We start from the raw sequence: 22,984 nt of genomic DNA, 5'->3' as shown, positions 1-22,984 counted from the left end.
GGTTACACTAGAGGCAGGGGCTATCCAGTAATCATAGAATCACAGAATAGTTTGGCTTGGAAGGGACCTTTAAGGGTCGTCTAGTCCACCCCCCTGCAGTGAGCAGGGACATCTTCAACTAGATCAGGTTCCTCAGAGCCCTGTCCAACCTGACCTTGAATGTGTCCAGGGATGGGACATCTACCACCTCTCTGGGTAACATGTTCCAGTGTTACCACGCTCACTGCAAATAATTTCTTCCTTACATCTAGTCTAAATCTACCATTCTTTAAATTAAAACCATTACCCCTTGTCCTGTCACAACAGGCCATACTAAAAAGTCTGTCCCCACCTTTCTTATAAGCATCTTTTAAGTATTGGAAGGCTGCAATAAGATCTCACTGGGGTCTTCTCTTCTCCAGGCTGAACCACCCCAACTCTCTCAGCCTGTCTTCACAGGAGAAGTGCTCCAGCCTTCTGATCATTTTTGTGGCCCTCCTCTGGACGCGTTCCAACAGGTCCATGTCTCTCCTGTGCTGAGGACCCCAGAGCTGGATGCAGTACTCCAGGTGGGGTCTCATGAGAGCTGAGTAGAAGGGCAGAATCACCTTCCTCAACCTGCTGGTCACACTTCTTTTGATGCAGCCCAGGATATGGTTGGTCTTCTGGGCTGTGGGCGCACATTGTCAGCCCATGTCCAGCTTTTCATCCACCAGTACCCCCAAGTCTTCTTGGCAGGGCTGCTCTCAATCTCTTCATCCCCCAGCCTGTATTCATACTGAGGATTGCCCTGACCCATGTACAGGACCTTGCACTTGGCCTTGTTCAGGCTCCTGAGGTTCACATGGGCCCACTTCTCGAGCTTGTCCAGGTCCCTCTGGATGGCATCCCATCCCTCAGGTGTGTCAACCACACGACTCAGCTTGGTGTCTTCTGCAAACTTGCTGAGGGTGCACTCGATCCCACTGTCTATGTCACTGATGAGGCTATTAAAAAGTACTGGTCCCAATATGGTCCCCCAAGGGACATCACTTGTCACTGATCTCCATCTGGACATTGAATCATTGACCACTACTGTCTGTATGCGACCATCCAACCAGTTCCTCATCCATTGAACAGTCTATCCATCAAATCCGTATCTCTCCAATTTAGAGAAGGATGTTGTGGGGGACCAAGTCAAAGGTCTTACAGAAGGGCAGGTAGATGACATCCGTAGCTTTTCCCTGGTCCACTGGTGTAGTTACTCCATCACAGAAGGCCACTAGGTTGGTCAGGCAGGACTTGCCCTTGGTGAAGCTGTGCTGGCTGTCTTGATTCACCTCCCCGTCCTCCATGTGCCTTCGCATAGCTTCTAGAAGGATCTGTTCCATGATCTTCCCAGGCACAGAGGTGAGGCTGAAAGGTTGGTAGTTCCCAGGGTCCTCTTTTCTACTCTTTTTAAAAATGCAATGTTTTCCTTTTTCCACTCACCAGGGATATCATGGAGAGTGGCTTGGCAACTACATCAGCCAATTCCCTCAGGACTCTGGGATGCATATATACTATATGCGTATATATTATATGCATAATACTGTGCACCTGTCAGTTGTTAATATTATGCTACTATGATATGAATATGGTTGGGTTATATGCTGGCTTCATCCCTTTAAGATGTGAGGCTGTGGTGTACAGGTGTGGCTGAAGGGGGCATTCGTGGTAAACCAATCTGTTTGCAATTTTGGGACTCAAAATGGCAGTAAACCTTTTTATTTCCCTTGATTTGATTTAGATTCTCCTTTACCTTGGCTCTGAACTACATTCCTGTCATGCTGCTGTTTTAGGCATCTCTGGGCATTTGTCAGAGACTGGCTAATTGAAGCACACGCTCCAGCTTGGATCGAAACTGCTGTTTTGATCAAGATTGTAGGCGCTGCTGCTGCCTCCTTGTGGTGTTCTTTCCATGAAGTACTAGGACTTTGGTTTGTACGTTTTGGTTCTCCAGGGCTTTTAGGAAAGCACAAAGCGGAAGCTTAGGGCAAAGGCAGCTGCAGGGACCAGACCTGCTGTAATCCTGCTTGTGAACTGAGATGTTCTCATCAGTTCTGGAACAACTGCAGCCCACTTGCAAACGGGTGCATAATCCAGTGGAAGCAGTGAAATGCTTGGACATCTTAAGCCCTGTCTTTCAGATACTTCCACACACTTGTAAGCCCTTCACCCCTACAGATCCATCAAAGTGCCTGACAGTTCCATTGTTTAGCCTAAAATGCAAGTTTTGCATTTCTGTTTTTTCTCTTTTTACATACCTTGATGCCCCTATGATGTTCACATTAAAGGATGATTTTCCTTTCAACAGCTGTATTTTGCTGTGGTATTAGCATCTTAATTTCCTAAGATATCTGTGAGACTTGATGGTTATGACTACCCTGTTTGCCTCAATACACAGGAAAAAGGGACTGTCTTCCTTTTACTCCACCCTTCTCAGGACAAGTCTGTGCTGACAAGGCCTCTAACTTTAGCCTGAAGTTGTGGCTTCAGGGGATTTCCCAGGCATGCAGGAGGCCCCACAGCCCTCTGCACAGCAAGTGTAGATGGGTATTGAAGATGAAAGGAAGGTGTGCTGGGAGCAGAGCATGTCAGGCTTATGGCTGCTCCACCAGCATCTCTTTCAGAGCAACAGTGACAGAGCTGATAATCCTCCCTGTCCTTTATCATGTTTAAACTCCCCTGTGATCTTGGAGGCCCTGGCTCCTGTCTTCAGCCCTGGAGCCTGTGGAGATGAATACAACCTTGGGGTCCACAAGAGGGTTTGATTGATGGGTTTTTCACAGGAAGCTGCTACCATATTTGTGGCTGCTGGTGTGGTGTGTCCAACCCAGATTCCTTTGGTGGTTTCAGTCTTTTCATCTGTAAAATGGGAGATGTGTTTGTCAGGTGGTGGAGATAAAGGCCTAATATTAAGGTGTCATCTGAGGGAGGGCAGGTGATCTTACTGCCACCTAGGCAAAAATAGTTAACAAGTAGTGGGCTGTGGGAAACACCATGGTGAGGTCACGAGCAATACCCAGGGGTCTTGCAGGCAATGTTTTACCCTTGGTTTCTCATGTCAGTCTAGGCGAACATCATTTACTTACCAAGCTGCTCTTACGAGCACGAATTATCTCTGATGGCACATTGGCAGGTATGCAGTTGCCATAGCTGTAGGAGAGGGAATTGGTTTATCTGTGTCACCCTGCTGACTTGTCATTACTGATGACAAAATGGGAACCTGAAAGAGCAGAAATGACACCTAGCTTGAGTCAGAACAGCTACCGAAGCCATCTCCTGCCTTGGGAACTAGCAAGTGACTCTCCATTCATCTGAACACACATTGCGTACAGCTGCAGGAGCAGGCCAGTATGTCCCTGCAGTGCAGCTAGGGTGGTTCGTAATGGGGATGGAGGGATTGTTTAGCATATGACAAATTCAGATAGCTAGTGTGCTTTTCCATAGCATGTATATATTTTATATGTATAAAATATGCACATATCTGTGGAGGAGAATACATATCTATGAATTTGTCGGGTTCATGTAGAGACATGTAACCTAAGTGTGTGTGTGAGTAAAATGTGTTTGATCATACTTACACCTTTATAAACCTAGTATTTATGTAAAACTTGCATCCTGCATCTCTTAAGCCTGGGATTGTGCCATGCTTGAAGCAGTAGAGCAAAGTCGGGTTTGGCCACTGAGATACTCTTCAAAAAACACCTTTTTCCCTGTCAAAGTGTGTTCTTGATTAGGAATTTTCAATATTTGGCTGAAGTCCTGGTCCTTTTGATACCAGTTTTAATGTTACCTTCTGCAGAATCAAAATGCCATCCTCTGTGTGTGGAGTCCCAATCTTGGTGTCCAGAAACCTAATGCTTCCTTTGTCTCCTTATGTATTTATCAATACAAGGACGTTTTTTGTCAGTTCAGGCATGAAATTTTTTGTGCTCTCAAACTGAGATGCGCTTTTGGTTGAAAAGCACTACAGGAAGAACAATTTCTTATAGAGCATACTTCTGGGACTATAATAAATGCTGTGACTCGAGTGATGCAGGCACCCCTGCAACATATACGTGCAAAGCAAAGATTCAGTAAATAATGATTCACCTGCTCTTTGTCAGTCCTAAACCAAGAGTGATCTATTCAGACTTCTTTGGATGGGTTTTGTTTGTGCTGTACTGCTTTTTAGGAGTTCCAGAAATGTTAACTGTTTTTCTTTTGTGGTGCTGTTTTTGGAGGCTGCAACTTTATGAGAGGTATTAAATATTTATCAAACTCTTAGTTCTGAGCCAAGACAACCTATTCAAACTTCACTGACTTGCAGTAGGCTGGTGGTGCTGACTGTTTGAGAAGAATTTGGAGCTGCCACACTTAGTGCCTTATGATGCGGTAATAATAGACAGTTACTATTTCAGAGTTGTTGGATTTATTTGATTATGATTTTTCCCCTCCTTTAATGATGTTGGTTTGTTCAGTTACTTTGTGGTGTGGCAGATTGACAATAGGACCCTCTTCAGGACTGGGATTAAACTATCCAACTCCGTGTGATATGATCAATTGTACCTGTGAAACCTATGTGTCTACCTCCTTCCAGGGGTAGAGAAGACGCTTATTCATAAATAGAAGAGCAGTGTGTACTTTCTTCATTAAAATCAAAGGTTCGCTAAGATAAGGAGCCCAGCACGGTATCTCTGAATTATTAGGGGTCCCACTGATAAAGTCCCTAACTGGAGCTGAAAGTCTGTGGAGTCAGTGGAAAGGCTCCTGTTAGCATCAGTGGAAGCTAGGTCATGCAGCGGAGCTTTCTGAAGGGCGGAAAACACAAAGTCAAGAAGTGTTTTCTCAAGTGAAGTCAGCTACAAATCTAACTCCACTCCTCAACTTTCAAATTTCAGAGGAAGTACATCTGACTTGTTCCACCTGAGACAGCACCTTTGCGTTCAGAGGGGCAAGAGGGCAACAAGATAAGCTAAAAGAGAAGAGTGACTCTGGATATACTTAGTCCAGCACCTGCTGAAGAGGGGATCTCGTCTATTTGCTCTTTTTATTTATTTCCCCCAAGCAGCTGTGACTGATCAGTGTTCCTTTGAGATCCTCTCAGGACAGGCATAGGCTCATGCTGTGAAAGTCCACCTTGAGTTGGTGGGAAGAGGTGGCACAGAACTGGAAAGGAGGATACTGAAATAGATGGTACCTTGTCCTGTCAATCCTAGTGGTTTTTAATGTTTCCAAGTGGGCCAGAACCATTTTGCTTGTTCTGTACCAAAAAGGCAGAAGTGTAAAAGCAGCAGTCCAGAGCAGGAGATGAGAAAATGTCTGTTTTACTTCTGTGATGCCCTAGTTTAGTAGATACAACAGTTGTGTTTATTCATCATGTTGACAGGCTCGTTTTTTAAGGTCTAGCTTTGTCAAGAACCTTTTGTCGATTTTGCAGAATGTTATTTGGATTTATTCTTTGTTTCTTTCGGCTTATTTTTCTTCTGTATTTGGCTTTTAACTAGCAGTCAGAAACCCAAAGTTATAAATTCCGTGGTATTACCATGTTTTTAAGCATGTGTGATGCTGAGTGACACCCACATTTCTCAGATTTGACGATGGCTGTATTCAGGCTAGCAGTCTTGTGTCCTTCAAGGGACAAGTCGTGATATTCCTGGGGCTGCTCTGTGCCTCCCAGTTCTGCCAGATCTCTGCCTCAGGACTATCCTGTTTTCATCTTATATTGGAGAAAGTGCTGCTTCTGCCGCAGGAGGCAGGAGAAACTGGATGAGGGACATGCTTGTTTTGAGGCAGTGGCCTCCCCCAGGAAGGCGTTCTGACTTCAGAAAGGTCAGGGTACTTGATGGTGAATGAGGGACCCATCACCTGTAATAACTTGAAATGCTGGTGGATCCTTGCCCTGAAAGTTGTAGGGTATTGCAGTACTTGGTATTGTGCTCTGTTGCTACTGTGATTCAAAGTGTCTCACCCCTCACTGCCCTGCAAATGCTTCACCCTGTCACTTGCCACAGATTACTTTGGCAGGGGTCCTTTGCCTTCTTGCATGGCAATAGAAGGTTTCTTGGGGCCGGGGTCCCGCAGTAAGCAGGGGGTGTCCTTGGACAGAGTGGTTGCAGACTTGGTCAACAGTAACCAGCCCAGGCAGCATGACTCCATAGTGCAGTGAACCACCACAGATGCTGTAAATCCATTTATCCCCTCCCTTAGATCACTTCCAGCATGATTTGGGGAGGGTAAGATGCTGGGGATGTCAGCTTGCCTGTGATGCATGTTTAGAGTGAGAGTTTAGGTGACATGCTAACCCTTGTAGCTGCCAGAGTCTCTTAGTTAAGAGTCTTGAATACCCCATATCTTACCTAATTGCATTTATTTAAATTCTGAGCCATTTGAACTTCTTCATTTTGATACTGAGGCTAATTCCTGCCATGAGCAAAAGCCTAAGGATGCTTTCCTGTTTTTCCTTGTATAAAATGGTTGCTCTTCATCTGAGAATATCCGTATAGACATGTGTGTACATGTGGGTGTTAAAGAACTTTTCCTTCTTTTCATCATTCTTTTTTCACCTGTTAGCTCTCACTTAAAGGGAAAAAGCCTCCCAGATAATCAACAAAATGTGTCCTGCAAATATACGAACAACACATTTGCAGTGAGCCTCATATGTTTCCTTGTGATGTCTCTGCAAGTATGTCCCTACAGGGCTGGGATTTCACTCCTAATAACTGTCATAGTCTCACCTGTGTTTAGCAGTGTGACTTTCCTGCCATGAGCCTTTTGGTGAGTGCTGTGGGCAGCACTGGGCTGCTCTTCTGATCCCGCATGTAGATCCAGTTGCAAAATTAGGACCTGAAATGTTACCAGTCAGTACTGCCTAGTTTTTCATCTTCAAGAAGCTGCTCAGGCCCCGCAGGTTCAAGCTCTGCTGAGAAGATTGGTGTAAGACGCTTTCGCCTTCACGACCTTCAGCTTGCACCCAGTAAGATGCTCTCTTATAAGCCCTGGCTCATTTTTGTGCCTTTGTATTTAGCAATTACTGTTTCCACTGTAAAAGATAACTTCATTTTGCAAATATGATTCCCTGGATCTCTGAAGGAGGGCACTCATAGCCTTATTCAATACTAAGCCATTTGCTGACCATCACAGCTGGGAAATCGCTTCCCTGGTGCTGAGGGAATTGCTAGAAAGCACGCCGGAATGGCTTTCACATCCTCTTGCAAGGGGCATTTTTTTTCCTTTCTCTCCTATTGTTTTGTTCTTTTGTGTGAAATGTTTGGAGTAGTAGGCTTTAATAATACCTAACCCTCCCAAACCAGTTTGCTGTCTGTCTCCCAAGACACGCTCAGCTTTGTGAAACGGCACGATGGTGTTTGTTTCAGTGTGGCCGCCCTTTGGGGATTTGCAGGAATACTGCAGCAAATCATCCTGCATGCAAGGCTGACCTCTGGGAGGCTAACAAATTGAGGTGAGCCAGCTGGAGCGATAGGACACTGCCGACAGACAGAGCATGCTCAGACCTGGGGGAGAAAGGTAGTTCAGTCTGCAGATGGTGCATGGGTTACTGTGCTCAGAGCTGTTAGATACGGTTTTTTCTTTTTCTTTATGGTGGGGAAAGAAGAGGACCGGAGAGTGTTCGTTCCCCTGCAAAGCGTAGCTTTAAGGTGTCTTCTTTTTACTTTCTCCTGTGAAAGAGAGGCACCGGATAGCATTTCCTTTTATTTAGCAACACCAGGTATGCATGCATGTGCTGAAACACTAATCTACCAGTGATAGTACTTCCAAGATGAAAAAGGTTGCAGATGCTCTGAATTACTGTGTTGCTTTGCTGGGTGTTATTGTAACTGTGCTCTGTTTGCTGTGCTGATCACATACGGCTTTGAATTCAGTTTTGTTGGCACTCCTGGCTGCAGTGACTTTGGGGGGGCAAGGGGTGGGGGGGGAGGTTAGCATGTTTTTTGATGCTGTCTCCTTGCTCCCCCCCCGCAACTTCACACTGAATCTCTCCTCTATGGCTGTGCATGTGTGGGAAGGAGGTCACTAGTTCATTTGTAATCCTAGGTCTTTGTAGTCCCTCTTTGTTTGACTGGTGGTTTTCTTTATCATTTTTAAACAAAAGTCTCATAGGGAAAACATCTTTGATCTGAACTAAATTCTGTAGGTTTTCAGAAACGTATTTCTTACAGGACAGGTGCTGCTTTGGGATTACTTTTTTTTTTTTTTTTTTTACCCTCCCCTAAAAACATGCTAATGTGGTAACCAAGGAGGGATTTTCGCTGTTCTTATTGGCCGCGCTGTGCTCCGAACAAATTCGTCTCCTGCTTAGAATTTGCAGCACACAGGAGTGGCATCAGGCACCATGCTGATGGGAAGCAGGGAGAGCTCAGGCTGTAAACGCTGCTAAGCACCAGTCCCAGTATCCAAATAACACAGGTACTCTTCCCGTCAGAAAAGAGAGAAAGAAAGGATAGATAAAATACAGAGAATAACAAATGGCAGCTAAAGCCCAAAGGCATAGTTGGAGTGGCTGAAGCTCATCTTGTTCAGTGCTTTGGGATTTCACATCGTATTCTTTTAAATTCACTTTTGCAGCATTAGTAAATTTTCCCTTCAGCCACCCCCACTCTGCTTTAGGTAGACCACTGAAGTAAGATAAACCTGCTGCTCTCTGACACATTTTTGTTTCTGAGAAAGGTATCTTGCTTACAGACTAACAGCAAGACACCAGGCAAAAGGAGAGGTTTTTTACTCATATGACCGTGCTGTTAATGCCAATATAACCTGGTAAGTTTCAATGGGATACTTGGGTGAACAAAGATCAGCTGGAATGAACTGTCTGTTAAGCTTCCCCCTCTGTCTAGCTGTGGTTATTTTGAGTACCTTGAGTTTTCATCTTTGGGCTTGGGACTTTTGGAAGGTGAAGACTTGAGGGCTGAGAGAAATAGTTGGGGGGTGTGTGTTTCTATTTTAGCTCATTTTTCTTACATCTCCCACCTCAAGCTTGTTTATCAGAAATGCATCTTATTTAGTGGAATTTTCTGAAGATCAGGGTCACTTTTTGTTTGAGGAAAGGATTTCATACTCCATGTCATTCTGTATGGAGAAGAAATCTTGGAAATGTGGACCTTGAAAGCCCAAAAAATATTCTTTTTAATATCATGCTTTTAGCTCAGTTTTGTGGCTTGCTGATATGCATTGACTGCTTAGTTTTGGGGTTTTTTTTAACCTGTTCTTTTGTAGATCAAGACAGCAGTATCAACGAATATTAAATTAATGGCTGCTAGTCAACATGAAAGTCAGGTTGGATCATTCCTGTCCCAACTCTCTGACTCTGAAATAAAATGGAAGAAAACTTAGATTTTCTGTCCATAAGCACAACTGGTAGGTGTCCAGTAGCCACCAGTGTTCTCCTGTTCATATTGAAGGTACATTTGCAGTAGGGACCATTGAACAGAGCCTCAGTCTCCTTGGCTGCTGTCTTGTATAGAAAGATTTACAGTTTTGCCTTCTATTCCTTATTTATGCTAAACCATAAAAACTGAAGATAAACCTAATTCTGTTCACAACTGTCTACAGATACCTAAGGTTTTTGAGAGATGGTTGTTTTTTAAAAATGTATTGTTATATTTTGATTTTATTTTTTCTGAATAAAGTTCTATTTTTAAAATTCTACTTGAGTCTACAGACTTAAAGTATTCTTATTTTTCATATACCCTCTTTGTATCAGGCTTCATTAATGATATTTGTATCTTTAACTGATGGGTTTGCTCCCTCCAAGAATCTGCTCTTTTCCTGTTTAAAAAGTCATCAATTCTACACTTGGCTGCTTTTTACAAAGAAAATGTTCCAGTGTATCAATCATTCAACGTATCATCCTTTCTTTAATGTGATATGTACTTTGAAAGATATATGTATCTCATTAAATAAATACAGTGAATGAGATGATAACAGCCTTTTGGGCTGCAGGGATTGACTTTCTTGTAGTTCTGTGGGAATCTGTGACAGAGATGAGAATAAAAGCCGATTCTTGGCTGCCGAATCCTAACTCCCCCTCCTTCCAATTGGGAAAGTTGCCTTCTAGCAACTTCTGCTTTGAGCGTGAATGAAGTAGGTATTTAAAACTGCATGTCTTACATATACTGCATCCTTAGCTAAGCCTCTTGCATCAGGGATGGGAGAAAGAACAGAAGACATTTTGCAGAGGGAGTGTGAAATGCTGTGTTTGCACGCTTTTCTTTTCCTGTAGCGGTCCTGGAAAGCCAGTCTAGTACAAGATAGATCCTGGGGTAGGGAGTACTAATGGGGAAAATGTCCTGGGGGGGGAATATCTGCTCCCACCCCTCCCACTGTGTTGCCGTTACAAGAGGGGTCAGGGTCCCCTGCCCATTTCCTGCCCATGCGGCTCTGCACTGACTCCTTCCTTGTCCTGTGGCAGGAGCAGCCCCAGTCTGCTTCCAGTTGTGACGTGTTTGTGGGAACTGGAGAGACAGTTCTGCTTGGGCACTGCTGCCATGACTGGCAGGCTCTGCAGGGAGCTGGTCAGCTGGGCCGAGCCCAAGTTGGCCTCCATGTAGAGGCATTCTCTCTGTGCTCAGAGTGGTGATGCTCTCTGGAAATGTGCGTCCTTTGTGCTTTTTTTCCATTTTGTGAGGGCTTTTTTAGCCTGCTGTAGCTCTGGAAAACTGAACATTGGTTTGGAAAGTTGGTAACAAAAGCTTGGCAAGGCCTACATAGACAAAAATGGCACTTCTAATTTTGTTAATACCTGCAGGACCCTGTTTAGATGTGCTGTTCACTCCAGTGACCGTTGTTCTCCCTCATCAAGCTCTTGTTTTGTTCCTCTGGGGGTCTTAGTAACGTATATTTGTGTCTGTCTTGTTTTTTGTTGTGTGGGCTTTGTAGCTTTTCTCCTAATTTCTTACCTAGATCGTAACTTTAAATGGAGAAGAGCTTTAAAACATTGTCCATCGTATTAATAGCTTTAAAGTAGTGATTCATCATACCCTAGCTTCGTAATTAAAAAAAGAACAACAGAACTCGTCCCTTAAATGAATCCAAACAGTCCTTTATGCCAACTGTCTATTAGTAGAAATTCATCTCTCCCATCCCACCCACTCTGATCTCCTCTACATGTTAACAAGAGATGAAGAACAGTTTCCCCATCTATGCTTCCTGTTGCTTTCTCACTTTCCTGAGGGTGTTTATAACATTGGATGACCAGCAGATAACAGGGAGAAGGTGCTACTGTCTCCTAACTTCTAACAGAGTACTATGGACCTGCAAGATGCTTGAGGTCTCTGCCAGAGGTGCCTGCTGAACACATCAGATGCATGCTCCTGAAGGCTTTACCTGCTCACCAGTAGCCAGTGCTAGTTAGAGAAGCAGTAGCTGGGCTGAGAGGATGAAGCTGTGACCTTTTTGCTAAGTGAGCAGGGGTGGACGAAGAGAATGGGGTAAGCTCTTCATGCCTGTGATCTCTTTTAGAAAAAGACCAAAGATGAGCTGAGCTGGCTAAAAATAGAGTCCCTCCCACAGCCTCTTAGCCTCTGGAGTGGCATCCATTGTGGCTGAGCGGCAAGCCTCAGGACACGCTCTTATTTCCCTTGCAGAGTCCTGAGCTGCCCCTATGCAGATGTGTTTGTTGAGCTCCCCATCTTGGACCGTGCGGCGCTGTAACTCAGCTGTCCTGATGCCTGGGAAATCTGCCACTTCTGTCTCCCTTTCTCACTCCTGCTTCTCTCCTGCAGCCCGCCCCTGTCGGGAGTCCTCAAGGGCACATCTTGTCCCCTGCCATGGGGCATCATTGCCCTCTGCCAGCTTGGCAGTGAGAAGCTCTGTGCGGCTTTTACGTGCATGTCTCTTCCGGCTAGGCTCTGGTGTATCAGCCGTCGTATCTTCTGCTGCTGAAGGATGGTGCTTTAGCATTTCAAAGCAGAGAGTTAAAAAAAAAAAAAAGTCAGTCCATGCAATTTCCTTGGTAACTGGGACTTATTGTTCACATGGGGCAAAGCTGTGGTTATCCCAGCGTCACTGGGAAGAGAGAGTGTGGATGAGTGTGATACGAATTGGCGGGGGGGATAGTCTGTGGGTAACTGGGGGTGCAAACAGCCTAGATGCTGACCTATATGTAGAAAGAAACAGCACAGAGGACTCTGCTCTTAAGGAAAGTAGCAGTGTGTCTGGCCTGCCACTTCTACAAGTGCTTTTAAGTTCTTAAGGTGTTCTCCGATGACAGCATGGGAGGGGAGTGGCAGCTTTAGACCCATTTTGTGAGGGAGATTTAGTAATGAAAGTTTCTTTTATTGTGAAGCTGCTCTCTTCAGGTGGAAGACTAAATGCTTTCACCTATTTCAGAGTTACCCACTGCCTCCTGGGGAGGTTTCCCATCCTAGGACAACTGCTGCTGACAGCACTTAATGACTGATCTCAGCTTGGGGGACTGAGGAACCAGGGAAAGTGGGGAGTGATTGCTTGCCTTTACCCCCTCCAGGGGTACAGCCTCTCCTAGGTATGTAAAAGCAAACAGTGGGACATTTTGTTACTATTTATGTTCTGTCACTCCCTGAAGGACCAAAGATTTTAGTTCTTTAAGGTCTGTGTTCACTGAAAGTGTCAGATTAAAAAAAAAGGTGGATGATAAAATGTGGGAAAACAGGCAAAGAGTCAAGACTGTTCCCCAAGTACCTGTGAAATTCTCTTTTCAATTCTGCCTGTGACACCCCTTCCTGTCCACATCCCCTTGTTCACTTCCATCAAAAGCAGCTTTTCGCCAAGCAGCATGAACCAGGATTTAAGAACTGGCCGTGAGGAACAGGAATGAAGATGGATTCCTTTAGCATTGCTAGCTTTTAACATTCATTCCTGACACCTGGTTGGCTAAAGCATATACACTCACTTCAGCTAAGTGCAGGGAAGTGAAAGAGCTGCAGTGAGGGAAGAGGTAGAGGAGGGCCTTGCAGGTGATTTTATTAAAAAGCTGAGTTGTTCATTTGTAGCCATTTAGTGGGTATTGCTGTAGCAGAGTCTGAAATGAAAATTGCTAACCTCCAAACATCGGCCGCATCCATCAGGCTGCATCTCTGAAGTGCCTCTTAAGCCCTTCCCTTGGGGCTGGAGGGGAGAGAATAAATCAGTCGGGGGTGAAACATTAGAGCAGGCTGTTTCCAAGGAGGCCTGTTCGGCTCAAGGGGTTTGTAATGGTTGGTGGAGCTCTCCACCCCGAGACACTTGTGAAATGCAGGTGGTATCAGTGGTATTTTTATGGACTGCTGGCTTCTGATGCCTTTGAAACACCCACACGTACACACTCTCCCTGCCGTACTGGAATAGTAAAAAGGCCGTGTGGTTTTCTCCTCTGCCAAGTTCTTGCAACTTGCGTTGACTGCATTGAACTTGTAGGTGCTTTGTTCTTCTCACCTGCAGTAGTTAACTTTCACAATGCCCACAGACTAGCCTTCATCTGAAGTGTGTGCTTGTGGCAGAGGACGTGATTGTTAAAGGTCTCCTTCACATACTGGCTAGCAGGCTTTGCACGTGGCTGCTTGGGCTTGGTCCTTTCTATGCTGATGCTGCTGAAGTCATTTAGAACCGTGCTCACAAGATCAGAGGTCTGTAGTGGAGAGGTTATGTGGAGAGTTGGTTGATATCATTAGATGTCTTTTAAAGATAGCACAGAAGTAAAATGGAGCTTTGGAAATCTGGTACTAACAAAATAACTTAAGATACGTCCCCATCAGTAATTTATTTTCCTGAAAACTGGTTTAGTTGCATTAGCAGAGCCTAATGGAGTGATATACCGCTGCCCCCGGTGGGTTTCCATTCAAGGTTGTCCATAGAACAGCCATGGTTGAGAGTCACAAAGCCATCAGGGGCAGCAGTCATCCCCTGTTAAGAGTAGAGAAGGAAAGATTGAGAGGTGATGTGACAGCCATCGTTCGTCTGTGCAGGATATCTGTGGCACCTGGGTCAAGACCAGGTTTAAATTGCTGTCGTGGAAACAAAGGATGAGTGTTAGGAAAGAGTTTATGACAGTCCTTCATGCCATTATTGCTAGAGACTGACTGAAGAGATCGATGAATATTAAGAATGAGATAGATAAACATCTTGTGGGAGTGGTTTACGGAGAGCTAGTCCTGCCCTGGTAATTAGATGACCACTCTGGGTCCCTTCCCATTTCCTTTTCCATGGTTGAAATCAAAACAACACCTTTTTAATTTGCTGCTTGCTTTTAGGGAGTTACTAAATGAGGCAGTTTTTCAGACCACTTGCCAAAGGAGGTGGACTTCATTTCTGTTCCATTTGAGTAACCAGAGCTGCTCTGAAATTGAAATGAATTTGTTGCTCAAATCCCCATGGACCACCTCTGAATCTGTGTGGCTTACAGCTAGCGCTGGTTTCTTTGACATTATTCGGTCTCCCACGTACCTTCAGTTTCTTCTAAGACAGGGATCCCGCACGCTGTTGGAATCTCACAAGCTGTAGGGATCCCTCCTAACTTCATTGAATTCCATGAATGATTCTCTCTTCGATTCCAAGCTACATGAAACAGATTGCAGGATTGCGTTTTTAAGCTGCAATGTCTCTTTTCTAAAGAACTCCCTTGACAGTGGAGAAAGTGTTTACATTGGTCCTAAACATGCTTTGCTGTCTTCCTCCACTCTGGCATATAAGAACAAGCATCTCTGGGTTAAAATGCTAAGGGACTATTGCTTGGGATGTGAGAGCATGTGCTTGAGACATTTCTTTTTTTCCCCTCCCTCCAAATTTTCATCAAAGAGAGTTTAAATTGCTACCTTTAAAAACTGCAGTTAGAAACAGTCTAATCAGGTATATACCAATCAGAAATTCCCCTTCCTATAGTTCCCCATGAGTCACGGCTGCAATCATTTACAGCCTGACTAGCAGTGAACCTTGATGCATAATGAAAATTGGAGCCCATAAATACTGTAGGTGAATCAATATCTCAATTGAAGTTCACAGTTGAAAATATAATCGATACTCTGATATAAGCCAGTAGTGTTTCTACATAGAAAGAAAACAGTGGCAGGACCTCTCCCATAACAGAAAAAGAAACAGGAAAGCCTTGGAGCAGCACAGAAGAGATTCTCAGGTTGGAATGGGAAAACACCAACAGTAGAAACACTTCAAATGTGTTACCTTCCCATTTGTATAAGAATTGGTTGTGCAATTCAGACTCTCACTAAATGAAGGTTTGATTGCTTTAATGAAAAATCAGTCCCTCACATAAGGAGTGGAGCTTTCCTCTCTCCTATGCCAATATTTCTTTTGGAAGACGATGGCAGCTCCTAGCCTTTGATCCCAGATTGCAGCCAAAGAAATGACTGAGTGACTTGAGAGTCTCCCACAGGGCACTCTGTAGACCTGCAAGTCCTCCCCCCATCCCCCATTAAAATTAAATTGAATGGTATGTTTACCAGTTCACATTTCATATTGGAATGGAGTGTAGCAAAATCTATACTTGGCAATACTCCTTGTACTATCATTATCTGCACAGTAAAGGCAAAAGGCAGAGTTGGGCACTTGCAGCCGTGCAAAAGGCCTATGGCAGATCAAGAGAAGCAACGAGGTCTCCCAAGTCCTGTGCGAGTGGCCCAGTGATTGGAGTGCTCTCTCTTCTCTCACTGTTGGAGTGGTCTGCAAAAAGCAGAGTGAGTCAAAATTCCAGGGAACATACCATTTTTTCTGACAAAGCTTCACAGAGCTCATCCTCAAACTCTTTTACTTTTTCTTCTCCAAAAGGGTAGAAATGAAAATGGGAGAGGAAGCCTTCCTGTAGAGCAGCTCCCAGTTCTGTTTGCTTTTTTTTTTTTTACAGTTTTGAATAGTGTGTTGTCACTCTTTTCTTCTTGTCCCTCATTCCTTGGAAGGGGGAAAAATTACTGAAACAAAGCCTAAATTCTCTTGAATAGTCCATAAAATGTGATTTATGGCAGAGCTGTAAATCTGATGTTTAAATGGTTCCTTTCTTGTTTTATTTTCCACAGGTCTTTGTCCTCACCATGTCAAGGAGTGTTAATGATGTGTTCCCTCTCCAGTGCATTCCCCACCTGTCATCTTGCTAGGATCTAACTACAGAATGAACATAGCAGCTGTGTTTAATGCCCTGCTTGTGTCTGCCCTCGCTGCTGTGCTGTGGAAATACATCAAACTGCGAGAGCATGTCTTCATGGTCGAAGAGGAGTTGGTCCTCACGCGTCAGTCTCAGGAACTCTCTCAGGTTCAGATTGACTACCATGCAGCTCTTCAAGCACTGGTGGAGGACGGTACCAGGATGGTGTGCACTGGCAGGATGCACACTGACCGCATCTGCCGCTTTGAGTCCCTCTGCTACTCTACCGAGGCTGAGGAGTTTGTCTACTTTCACAGCAACTCCTCCGTCATGCTGCCCAACCTGGGCTCCCGGAGGTTCCAGCCGGCTCTGCTCGACCTCTCATCGGTGGAAGATCACAACACCCAGTACTTCAACTTTGTGGAGCTGCCAGCTGCTGCACTGAAATTTATGCCAAAGCCGGTCTTCGTGCCTGATGTGGCGCTGATCGCTAACAGGTTCAACCCAGACAACCTGATGCACATCTTTCATGACGACCTCCTCCCCATTTATTACACCATGCAGCAGTTCTCCGATTTAGATCTGGAGGCACGGCTCTTCTTCATGGAAGGGTGGAGTGAAGGTGTTCACTTTGACCTCTACAAGTTACTGAGTAACAAGGAGCCGCTCCTCAGGGAGCAGCTTAAAACCCTGGGCAGGCTCCTCTGCTTTACCAAATCCTACGTGGGACTGTCCAAAATCACCACCTGGTACCAGTACGGATTTGTCCAGCCACAAGGGCCAAAGGCTAACATCTTGGTTTCTGGTAACGAGATCAGGCAGTTCACCAAATTCATGATGCAGAGGCTGAACATCAGCTTGGAGGAAAGCTCCAGTGAGGAGTACATCGTAGTGTTCAGTCGAACAATCAACAGACTTATCCTAAATGAGGCAGAACTAATCCTGGCTCTCGCTCAGGAGTTTCAGATGAAAACCATTACCGTCTCTCTGGAGGAGCATTCATTTTCTGACATTGTCCAGTTGATCAGCAATGCATCCATGCTGGTGAGCATGCATGGGGCCCAATTAGTCATGTCTCTCTTCCTGCCAAGAGGTGCCACAGTGGTGGAACTCTTTCCTTATGCTATCAACCCTGAACACTATACCCCTTACAAAACCCTGGCAACCCTTCCTGGCATGGACCTGCAGTACATTGCCTGGCAGAACACCGACAGGGAAGACACTGTTACCTACCCAGACAGGCCTTGGGATCAGGGCGGGATTGCTCATCTGGACAAAGCTGAGCAAGAGCGCATCATTAAGAGCACAGAGGTGCCGCGGCACCTTTGCTGCCGCAACCCCGAGTGGCTGTTCCGTGCCTACCAGGACACGAAGGTGAACATCCCTTCTCTCATCCATGTGATCAGGCAGACTGTGAAGTCTAAGCCCAGACCCAAGAAGCAGAAGTGGTCTGGTAGCCTCTACCCTGGCAAAGTGAGGGATGCCAAGTGTCAAGCCTCTGTCCAGGGCACGAGCGAAGCTAAACTTGCCGTGTCCTGGCAGATCCCCTGGAACCTGAAGTATCTGAAGGTCAGAGAAGTGAAATACGAAGTGTGGATACAAGAGCAAGGGGAAAACACTTACATGCCTTATATATTGTCCCATCAGAATCACACCTTCTCAGAAAACATTAAGCCCTTCACAATATATCTGGTGTGGATACGCTGCATCTTCAACAAAAATCTCCTGGGACCTTTTGCAGATGTGCTCTTGTGTAGTACATAACCTGTTGTGCTACCTGTACAGCTCTGCCCTGCTCCCCACTCCATCTGTGGTTTAAAACTTATCGTCTTGTAGTTTGTAGAGGGCTGAAGGGGACTAGACTGTACCAGTGCCTAAGTGTCCGTTTTATTGCACTCCACGTGTATTCTTGAAATGGTATTTATTTCCAGTGAGTGTTTAAAAAACTAAAAAAAAAAAGAAGCCTCTGTGTTCTTCAGAGTAACTTCCAGAAGTTAGATTACATGCTGAATACGTGTAATTGAAAACAGAATGGAAGTGAATTGTGTGTAACTTGGTCGTGATTTAAATTCGTTTCTATTGTGTGGTGAGTATTTAAGCACAGCGTTAAACCGCAGTTAATTCCATGGCTAGGTGGGCAATTCTCATCAGCTTTTTTATTGTAAGTTATTTTTTTCAATAACTCTGACTGTAACTTTGAGCTCAAGATTTGGTACGAGAGCCTTCATTAAACTGCTGTAAACCTCCTTGATTTTTTTTTTTTTAATTCTCTGTCAAAGTCATTATTGTGATAGATTTATCTATGTGGGTTGCTTTTTGTTTATCATATTTTGGCTGAAGAGAATGAGACTACAGTGTCAGCTTTGTGTTTAAAATCAGATTTCACTGCACCCCAATAGCAAAAGGCTGGAGTAGCAGATGGGAGACAGAAGGGATGGAGTGGATAAAATGATTTACTGTGGTTTAAGATCTGTTTTCATTTTGTGAGCTATGTACAGGTCTGTGGGAAAGGAAGAGGATGGTTTGGAAGAGGTGATGGGGGCAAGATTGCACTTACAGCAATCCATTCAAGAAAATCTTTTTTTGTTTGTTTTTTGGTGTTCGATCAAAATAATCTGTTGCTAATAGCTGCTAACAGGTACATGCTTTGCTACGTAGTAGGCAGGTGGTCACAAAGGGAAGCTTTCCAGGAACAGGTTTTGCTGGATGTTGGTGGGAGGAAGCAGAGTCAGGCAGGGGATGGGTAGGTGGGTGCTGTGGCGTTGGGCTGGAGGGAGCATGTGGCGGGGGTCAGGCTGATGACACTCGCACCTCTGTTGCTCTGGTCAGGGAAGTAGTTTATTCTAGACTTATACCCATTTTCCCCAAGGTCAGAATCTGGCTTCATTGCTGGGGTGACGCGCTGCCTACTTAAGACCTGATCCTCCACAGTTCTCCTTTAGAAGGAGATCCTAAATGACACTGTCTTTGAAAACCAGCTCCATTTCAAAGGAACAAGCCTTGGGGAAGAGGGGAAAAAAGGGGCAGGAGCACAAGAAGTTTCACTCATAGAAGTTAGCATCCTCCGTAGTTTATAACAACCATTAAAGCAACAGGACAAGTGCTGCCTTCTCCTCTCCCTCCCTAGTCCCCACCGTCCTCCTGAGGTCTGGATGGTTGTTTGAACAGTAGGATAAATGGCTTGCTTTCTGAGCGATGGGCTGATAGATGAGCATCTCAAGGTGGGATTATAATACGAGTTCTAGAGAGAAGGGTAGAAGAACATTGCTGTACAAATCAGACAAGAAACAGGAGGGTTGAAAAATGAGTGAAGCACCGCAATACAACATTGGACCTTCAGGCAAATGTTACTCCTGTATATTCATTTTCATTATGTCGTACTTTGTTTTCAAACGTGTTTATGATTTTAAGGGGGAATAGAGGGGACCAGAACAACAATTCCAAAGTCTGTGTTTGCTTTGATATTTTGTTTTTGCCTAGATATTTTAAAGGGGCATGTGAATACTCCTGCTGTTTTTTTTCTTAGGACAAAATGAGCTTCTTGCTGAAGCGAGTATCTGAGCTGTGCCCCAAAGTCTCCACGTGGCTGCGCATCACATGCCACGTACATCAGAGCTCAGGTGAGAAAAAAGTCCCTAAACAGGCAACAGACATGAGCGCAGGCTGATTAGCTCCCACTCACAGCAGGGTTTTGCACCAACCTTGCATCCCCATGTCCATTGGAGTTGCAGGTAGCCCTGCGGCCAGTGGCCATCCTCCTACTCACTGTTGCAAGGGTGGTAGTGTTGGCACCCTACAAAGTCGGCATTGAGTGAGCCTTCAGAAGGCTGAAATTTCATTAGCACTCATTTTGCATCAGTTCTCAGAAGTAATTTTCTTCGGGTGTGTGAGGTGCCTGTGTCCTCCTAACCACCGTTTGTCCCAGGTGGGGTATCAGTCTGTGTGTTGCTTTCCTGCTTGCCTTTCTCTGTGCCGTTGGTAGCAATCCTTTGCCCGTAATTTGTAGACCATCTCATTTCATTTAAAATTAGTTTCATATGATTGCAGATTTTCTAACATTTGCAGATTGGTTACAGCACATTAACTATTTTCTTCTTGTATCCTAATTATTCTAATCAACAAAATTGGCTGCAGAGCAATGAAGTGTCATATATGTGGATTTCCGTGCTCTTAACTCAAGCATGAAATGATCTCTTGCATTCAGAGATTCCCTTTTTCTGGAATATAATCAAATGTGCTTTCCAAAAATGTGCATTCAGGTTCTGTGTTCCTCATCGGTGCTATGAGTGCTTTACGAGGTGGAAAGAAAATTAAAGGATTTTTCCATTCCAGATTCTGAACGCTGAAGTTGTGACGGTGATATTGGCATTTGCCTCCTACACCTGCCCAGTGTAAGAATGCATAGGCATTCTATACCAGAGCCTCATTGCTATACCTGAATCATAGAATCACAGAATGGTTTGGGTTGGAAGGGACCTCAAAGATCATCTAGTTCCAACCCCCCCTGCCACGGGCAGGGACACCCACCACTAGACCAGGTTGCCCAAAGCCCCATCCAACCTGACCCTTGAACATGTCCAGGGATGGGGTCTCCACAACTTCTCTGGGCAACCTGTTCCAGTGCCTCACCACCCTCACAGTGAAGAATTTCTTCCTAATATCTAATCTAAATCTTCCCTCTTAGTGTAAAGCCATTACCCCTTGTCCTGTCATTACTTGCCCTTGTCACCAGTCCCTCTCCAGCTTTCCTCCTCTGCCAGAGCACGCGACACTGAGAGCACGTGCCCAGCCTGTAGCTGTCATGAATTGGGCACAGTAACGTTATGCTGATTTATACTACCTCAAGAACTCCTCTGGAGTGCTGGTATCTTCCCATAGTGAAATTTCTTTCCTTCTACTAACTTTGCCATCAGTGCTCTGTAGGCCCATTCCATTTTTCTCCCCCGATCCTCCCCTGTCCCACGGGCTGTTTGTTTCCGTTGTTTCACACAAATATCTCTCACGCAGCCTCCAGCCTTCACGTTTAAGAAAAAAAAAAAAAGAAAAAACAAACCCTGGTGGCATTTTTCGCTGTCAATGCCACTTCTTAACTGATCAGAAGGAATGCTTGCCTGGCATTGCTTAAGCTGTAACCCTGTAATGAATGCAGGCTCCCGGTGCACAGGGGCTGGGGCTGCGTCTCTCGCGTGGGCAGGAAGGCAGGGCTGGAGCTGGGTGACTGTATTTCCAAACCAGTTTGTTCCTCACGCAAGCTTACGGGGCTCCTTTTGACAAGTTGCGTTGTGCAAGGGACTCGCACCTTCCACCGTTGCATCATTTGTTTTTGCTCCCAGAGCAAATACATTAAGCTCTGTGGCGCTGTCTGGCCCCACTGTCCTGGAAGAAGAGAAATAGCCGGGATTAAATCCAAAACCCTCTGGAGGCAGTGCAGGATGCTAATGGCAAGCTGGTCTCAAACTTGCCGCTGCCGGACTTGGCCATGCTTACGGAGATGGATCAGCTAGGAGGATTTCCTCTGGCTGCGGTTTCGTATCTCATTTTAATTAGCCAAAGCGCAAAGAGCAGCCAGCTGCTGCAGGAGGGCTCCACGCTGACGCGTACGAGGACGAAGAAGGACCGAGTGGAGCATTTACCAGCTTGCACGCATGAGGTGTTGGAGCAGGAGCTGCAGGTTGTAGGGTAATATGGTTACCTAGTAGTGACTTTAAGAGAGCCAGAGCAATTCGCACTACTGTTATTTCCCGTTGCTTTTAGTCCCAACTCACCCTCAAAAACCATATCCAAGAATAGAAACATTTCTGAAGAGGCTCAACTCCAACATGGCTCAGGTGCATTTCTCCAGAAGGACGTGCTGCCACCGGGGCTGTGGAGAGTTGGGATTTACGGAGGGCACTTGTCTTAACTGGCCCACCCCTTGCTCAGCATGGTGGAAGACCAGTTGCACTGGAGGCGTAGCCCAGAAGAGCACGTTAGAGTAGCACAAATTGAGGGCTGAAAAGCGACTAAGCCAGATGGTTTCTAGAGAAACCAGGACTAACGAGTGGTGGAGAGACTTGTTCCAAGCAGCCTGGCAGGTGGCATTTGGTATGATCACCTCTGGGAGCTCACATCACAAAATTTCTAGAGCGCTTGTTTGCCAGCTTCTCAGGAACCTAGTGCACTGGGAAATAACAATGAAATCCTATTATTTCTTTTGGTTTATATGTATCTTTTAACAATCTTCTTGAGATAGCCTGTGTCCTGCCAAGAGACTGTCAGCACCCTCTGCGTGGCTTTTAAACCCTTGTTCCTGGCAGGAATTGTCCTCTACATGATGGAGAAGGCTTAGAGTCAAGGCTTAGAGGTGTGCATCCTGAGCTTGCTCCCTCACCTGCGTGAGCACCAAGATGGCACTGAGCCAACTGGCCAAGTGAGAAACAGTGAGGATGCTGGTCATCGTATGGGTGCGAACTCGTTCCTCCTGGTCTCCCTCTGCAGAGCCGGTGGTGCGCCTTGGTGGGACTCTGGGGCAGGGGAGGCAGGTGGTGGCCACCAGCTGATCCTCCTCTCACCAGCCAAAGGTGCTCCAGCACTTACACGGTGCGCTTAGCTCTTGACAAGCACGCAGAATCCTAAACCTCATCCAGAAAAACCCATGCCTGCCATAAATTATTACTGACTAGCTTTTGCTTAGCAAAATTGTTGCGCTTTTTTTTTTTTTTTTTTAACTGGCCCTATGGATTTCTGCAGCTTTTGGCTTCTTTCTTCTCACACGCTGCCTGTGGGTGGTAGGGGCAGGCAGCGACGTGTTAGCTGCAATCCAGACTGGTCACCCGGTGCAGGTTGTACACCTCCAAAAAGTGACGGGAGATACTTAATCAAAATACTTCATTTTGCAGAGTTCAAATTGAGTTTTTTTGGGGGGTTTTTTATGTCTCCTCTCCCCTGATTCTTTTGGGC

The 22,984-nt window shown here is 45.3% G+C and overlaps 1 protein-coding gene across 5 annotated transcripts in view; it reads left to right on the top strand.

Annotated features, from left to right (window-relative positions):
* Window positions 1–18,291, top strand: part of POMGNT2 (protein O-linked mannose N-acetylglucosaminyltransferase 2 (beta 1,4-)) — a 34,089-nt gene extending 15,798 nt beyond the window's left edge. For 4 of the 5 annotated variants that reach the window (XM_075745708.1, XM_075745705.1, XM_075745706.1 and 1 more), the window contains one exon: window positions 15,981–18,291. In XM_075745708.1, the coding sequence (XP_075601823.1) occupies window positions 16,073–17,809 (1,737 nt within the window). In that variant the 5' untranslated portion in view covers window positions 15,981–16,072 and the 3' untranslated portion in view covers window positions 17,810–18,291. Of the gene's footprint in view, window positions 1–7,538; window positions 7,712–15,980 lie in introns of those variants that run through there. The other variant, XM_010311093.2, reaches the window with a different exon arrangement.
* The last annotated feature ends 4,693 nt before the right edge of the window (window positions 18,292–22,984 follow it).

The sequence above is a fragment of the Balearica regulorum genome, chromosome 2, assembly GCF_011004875.1.
Source record: "Balearica regulorum gibbericeps isolate bBalReg1 chromosome 2, bBalReg1.pri, whole genome shotgun sequence".
Lineage (NCBI taxonomy): Eukaryota > Metazoa > Chordata > Aves > Gruiformes > Gruidae > Balearica > Balearica regulorum.
This window is presented reverse-complemented; position numbering and strand designations above follow the sequence as displayed.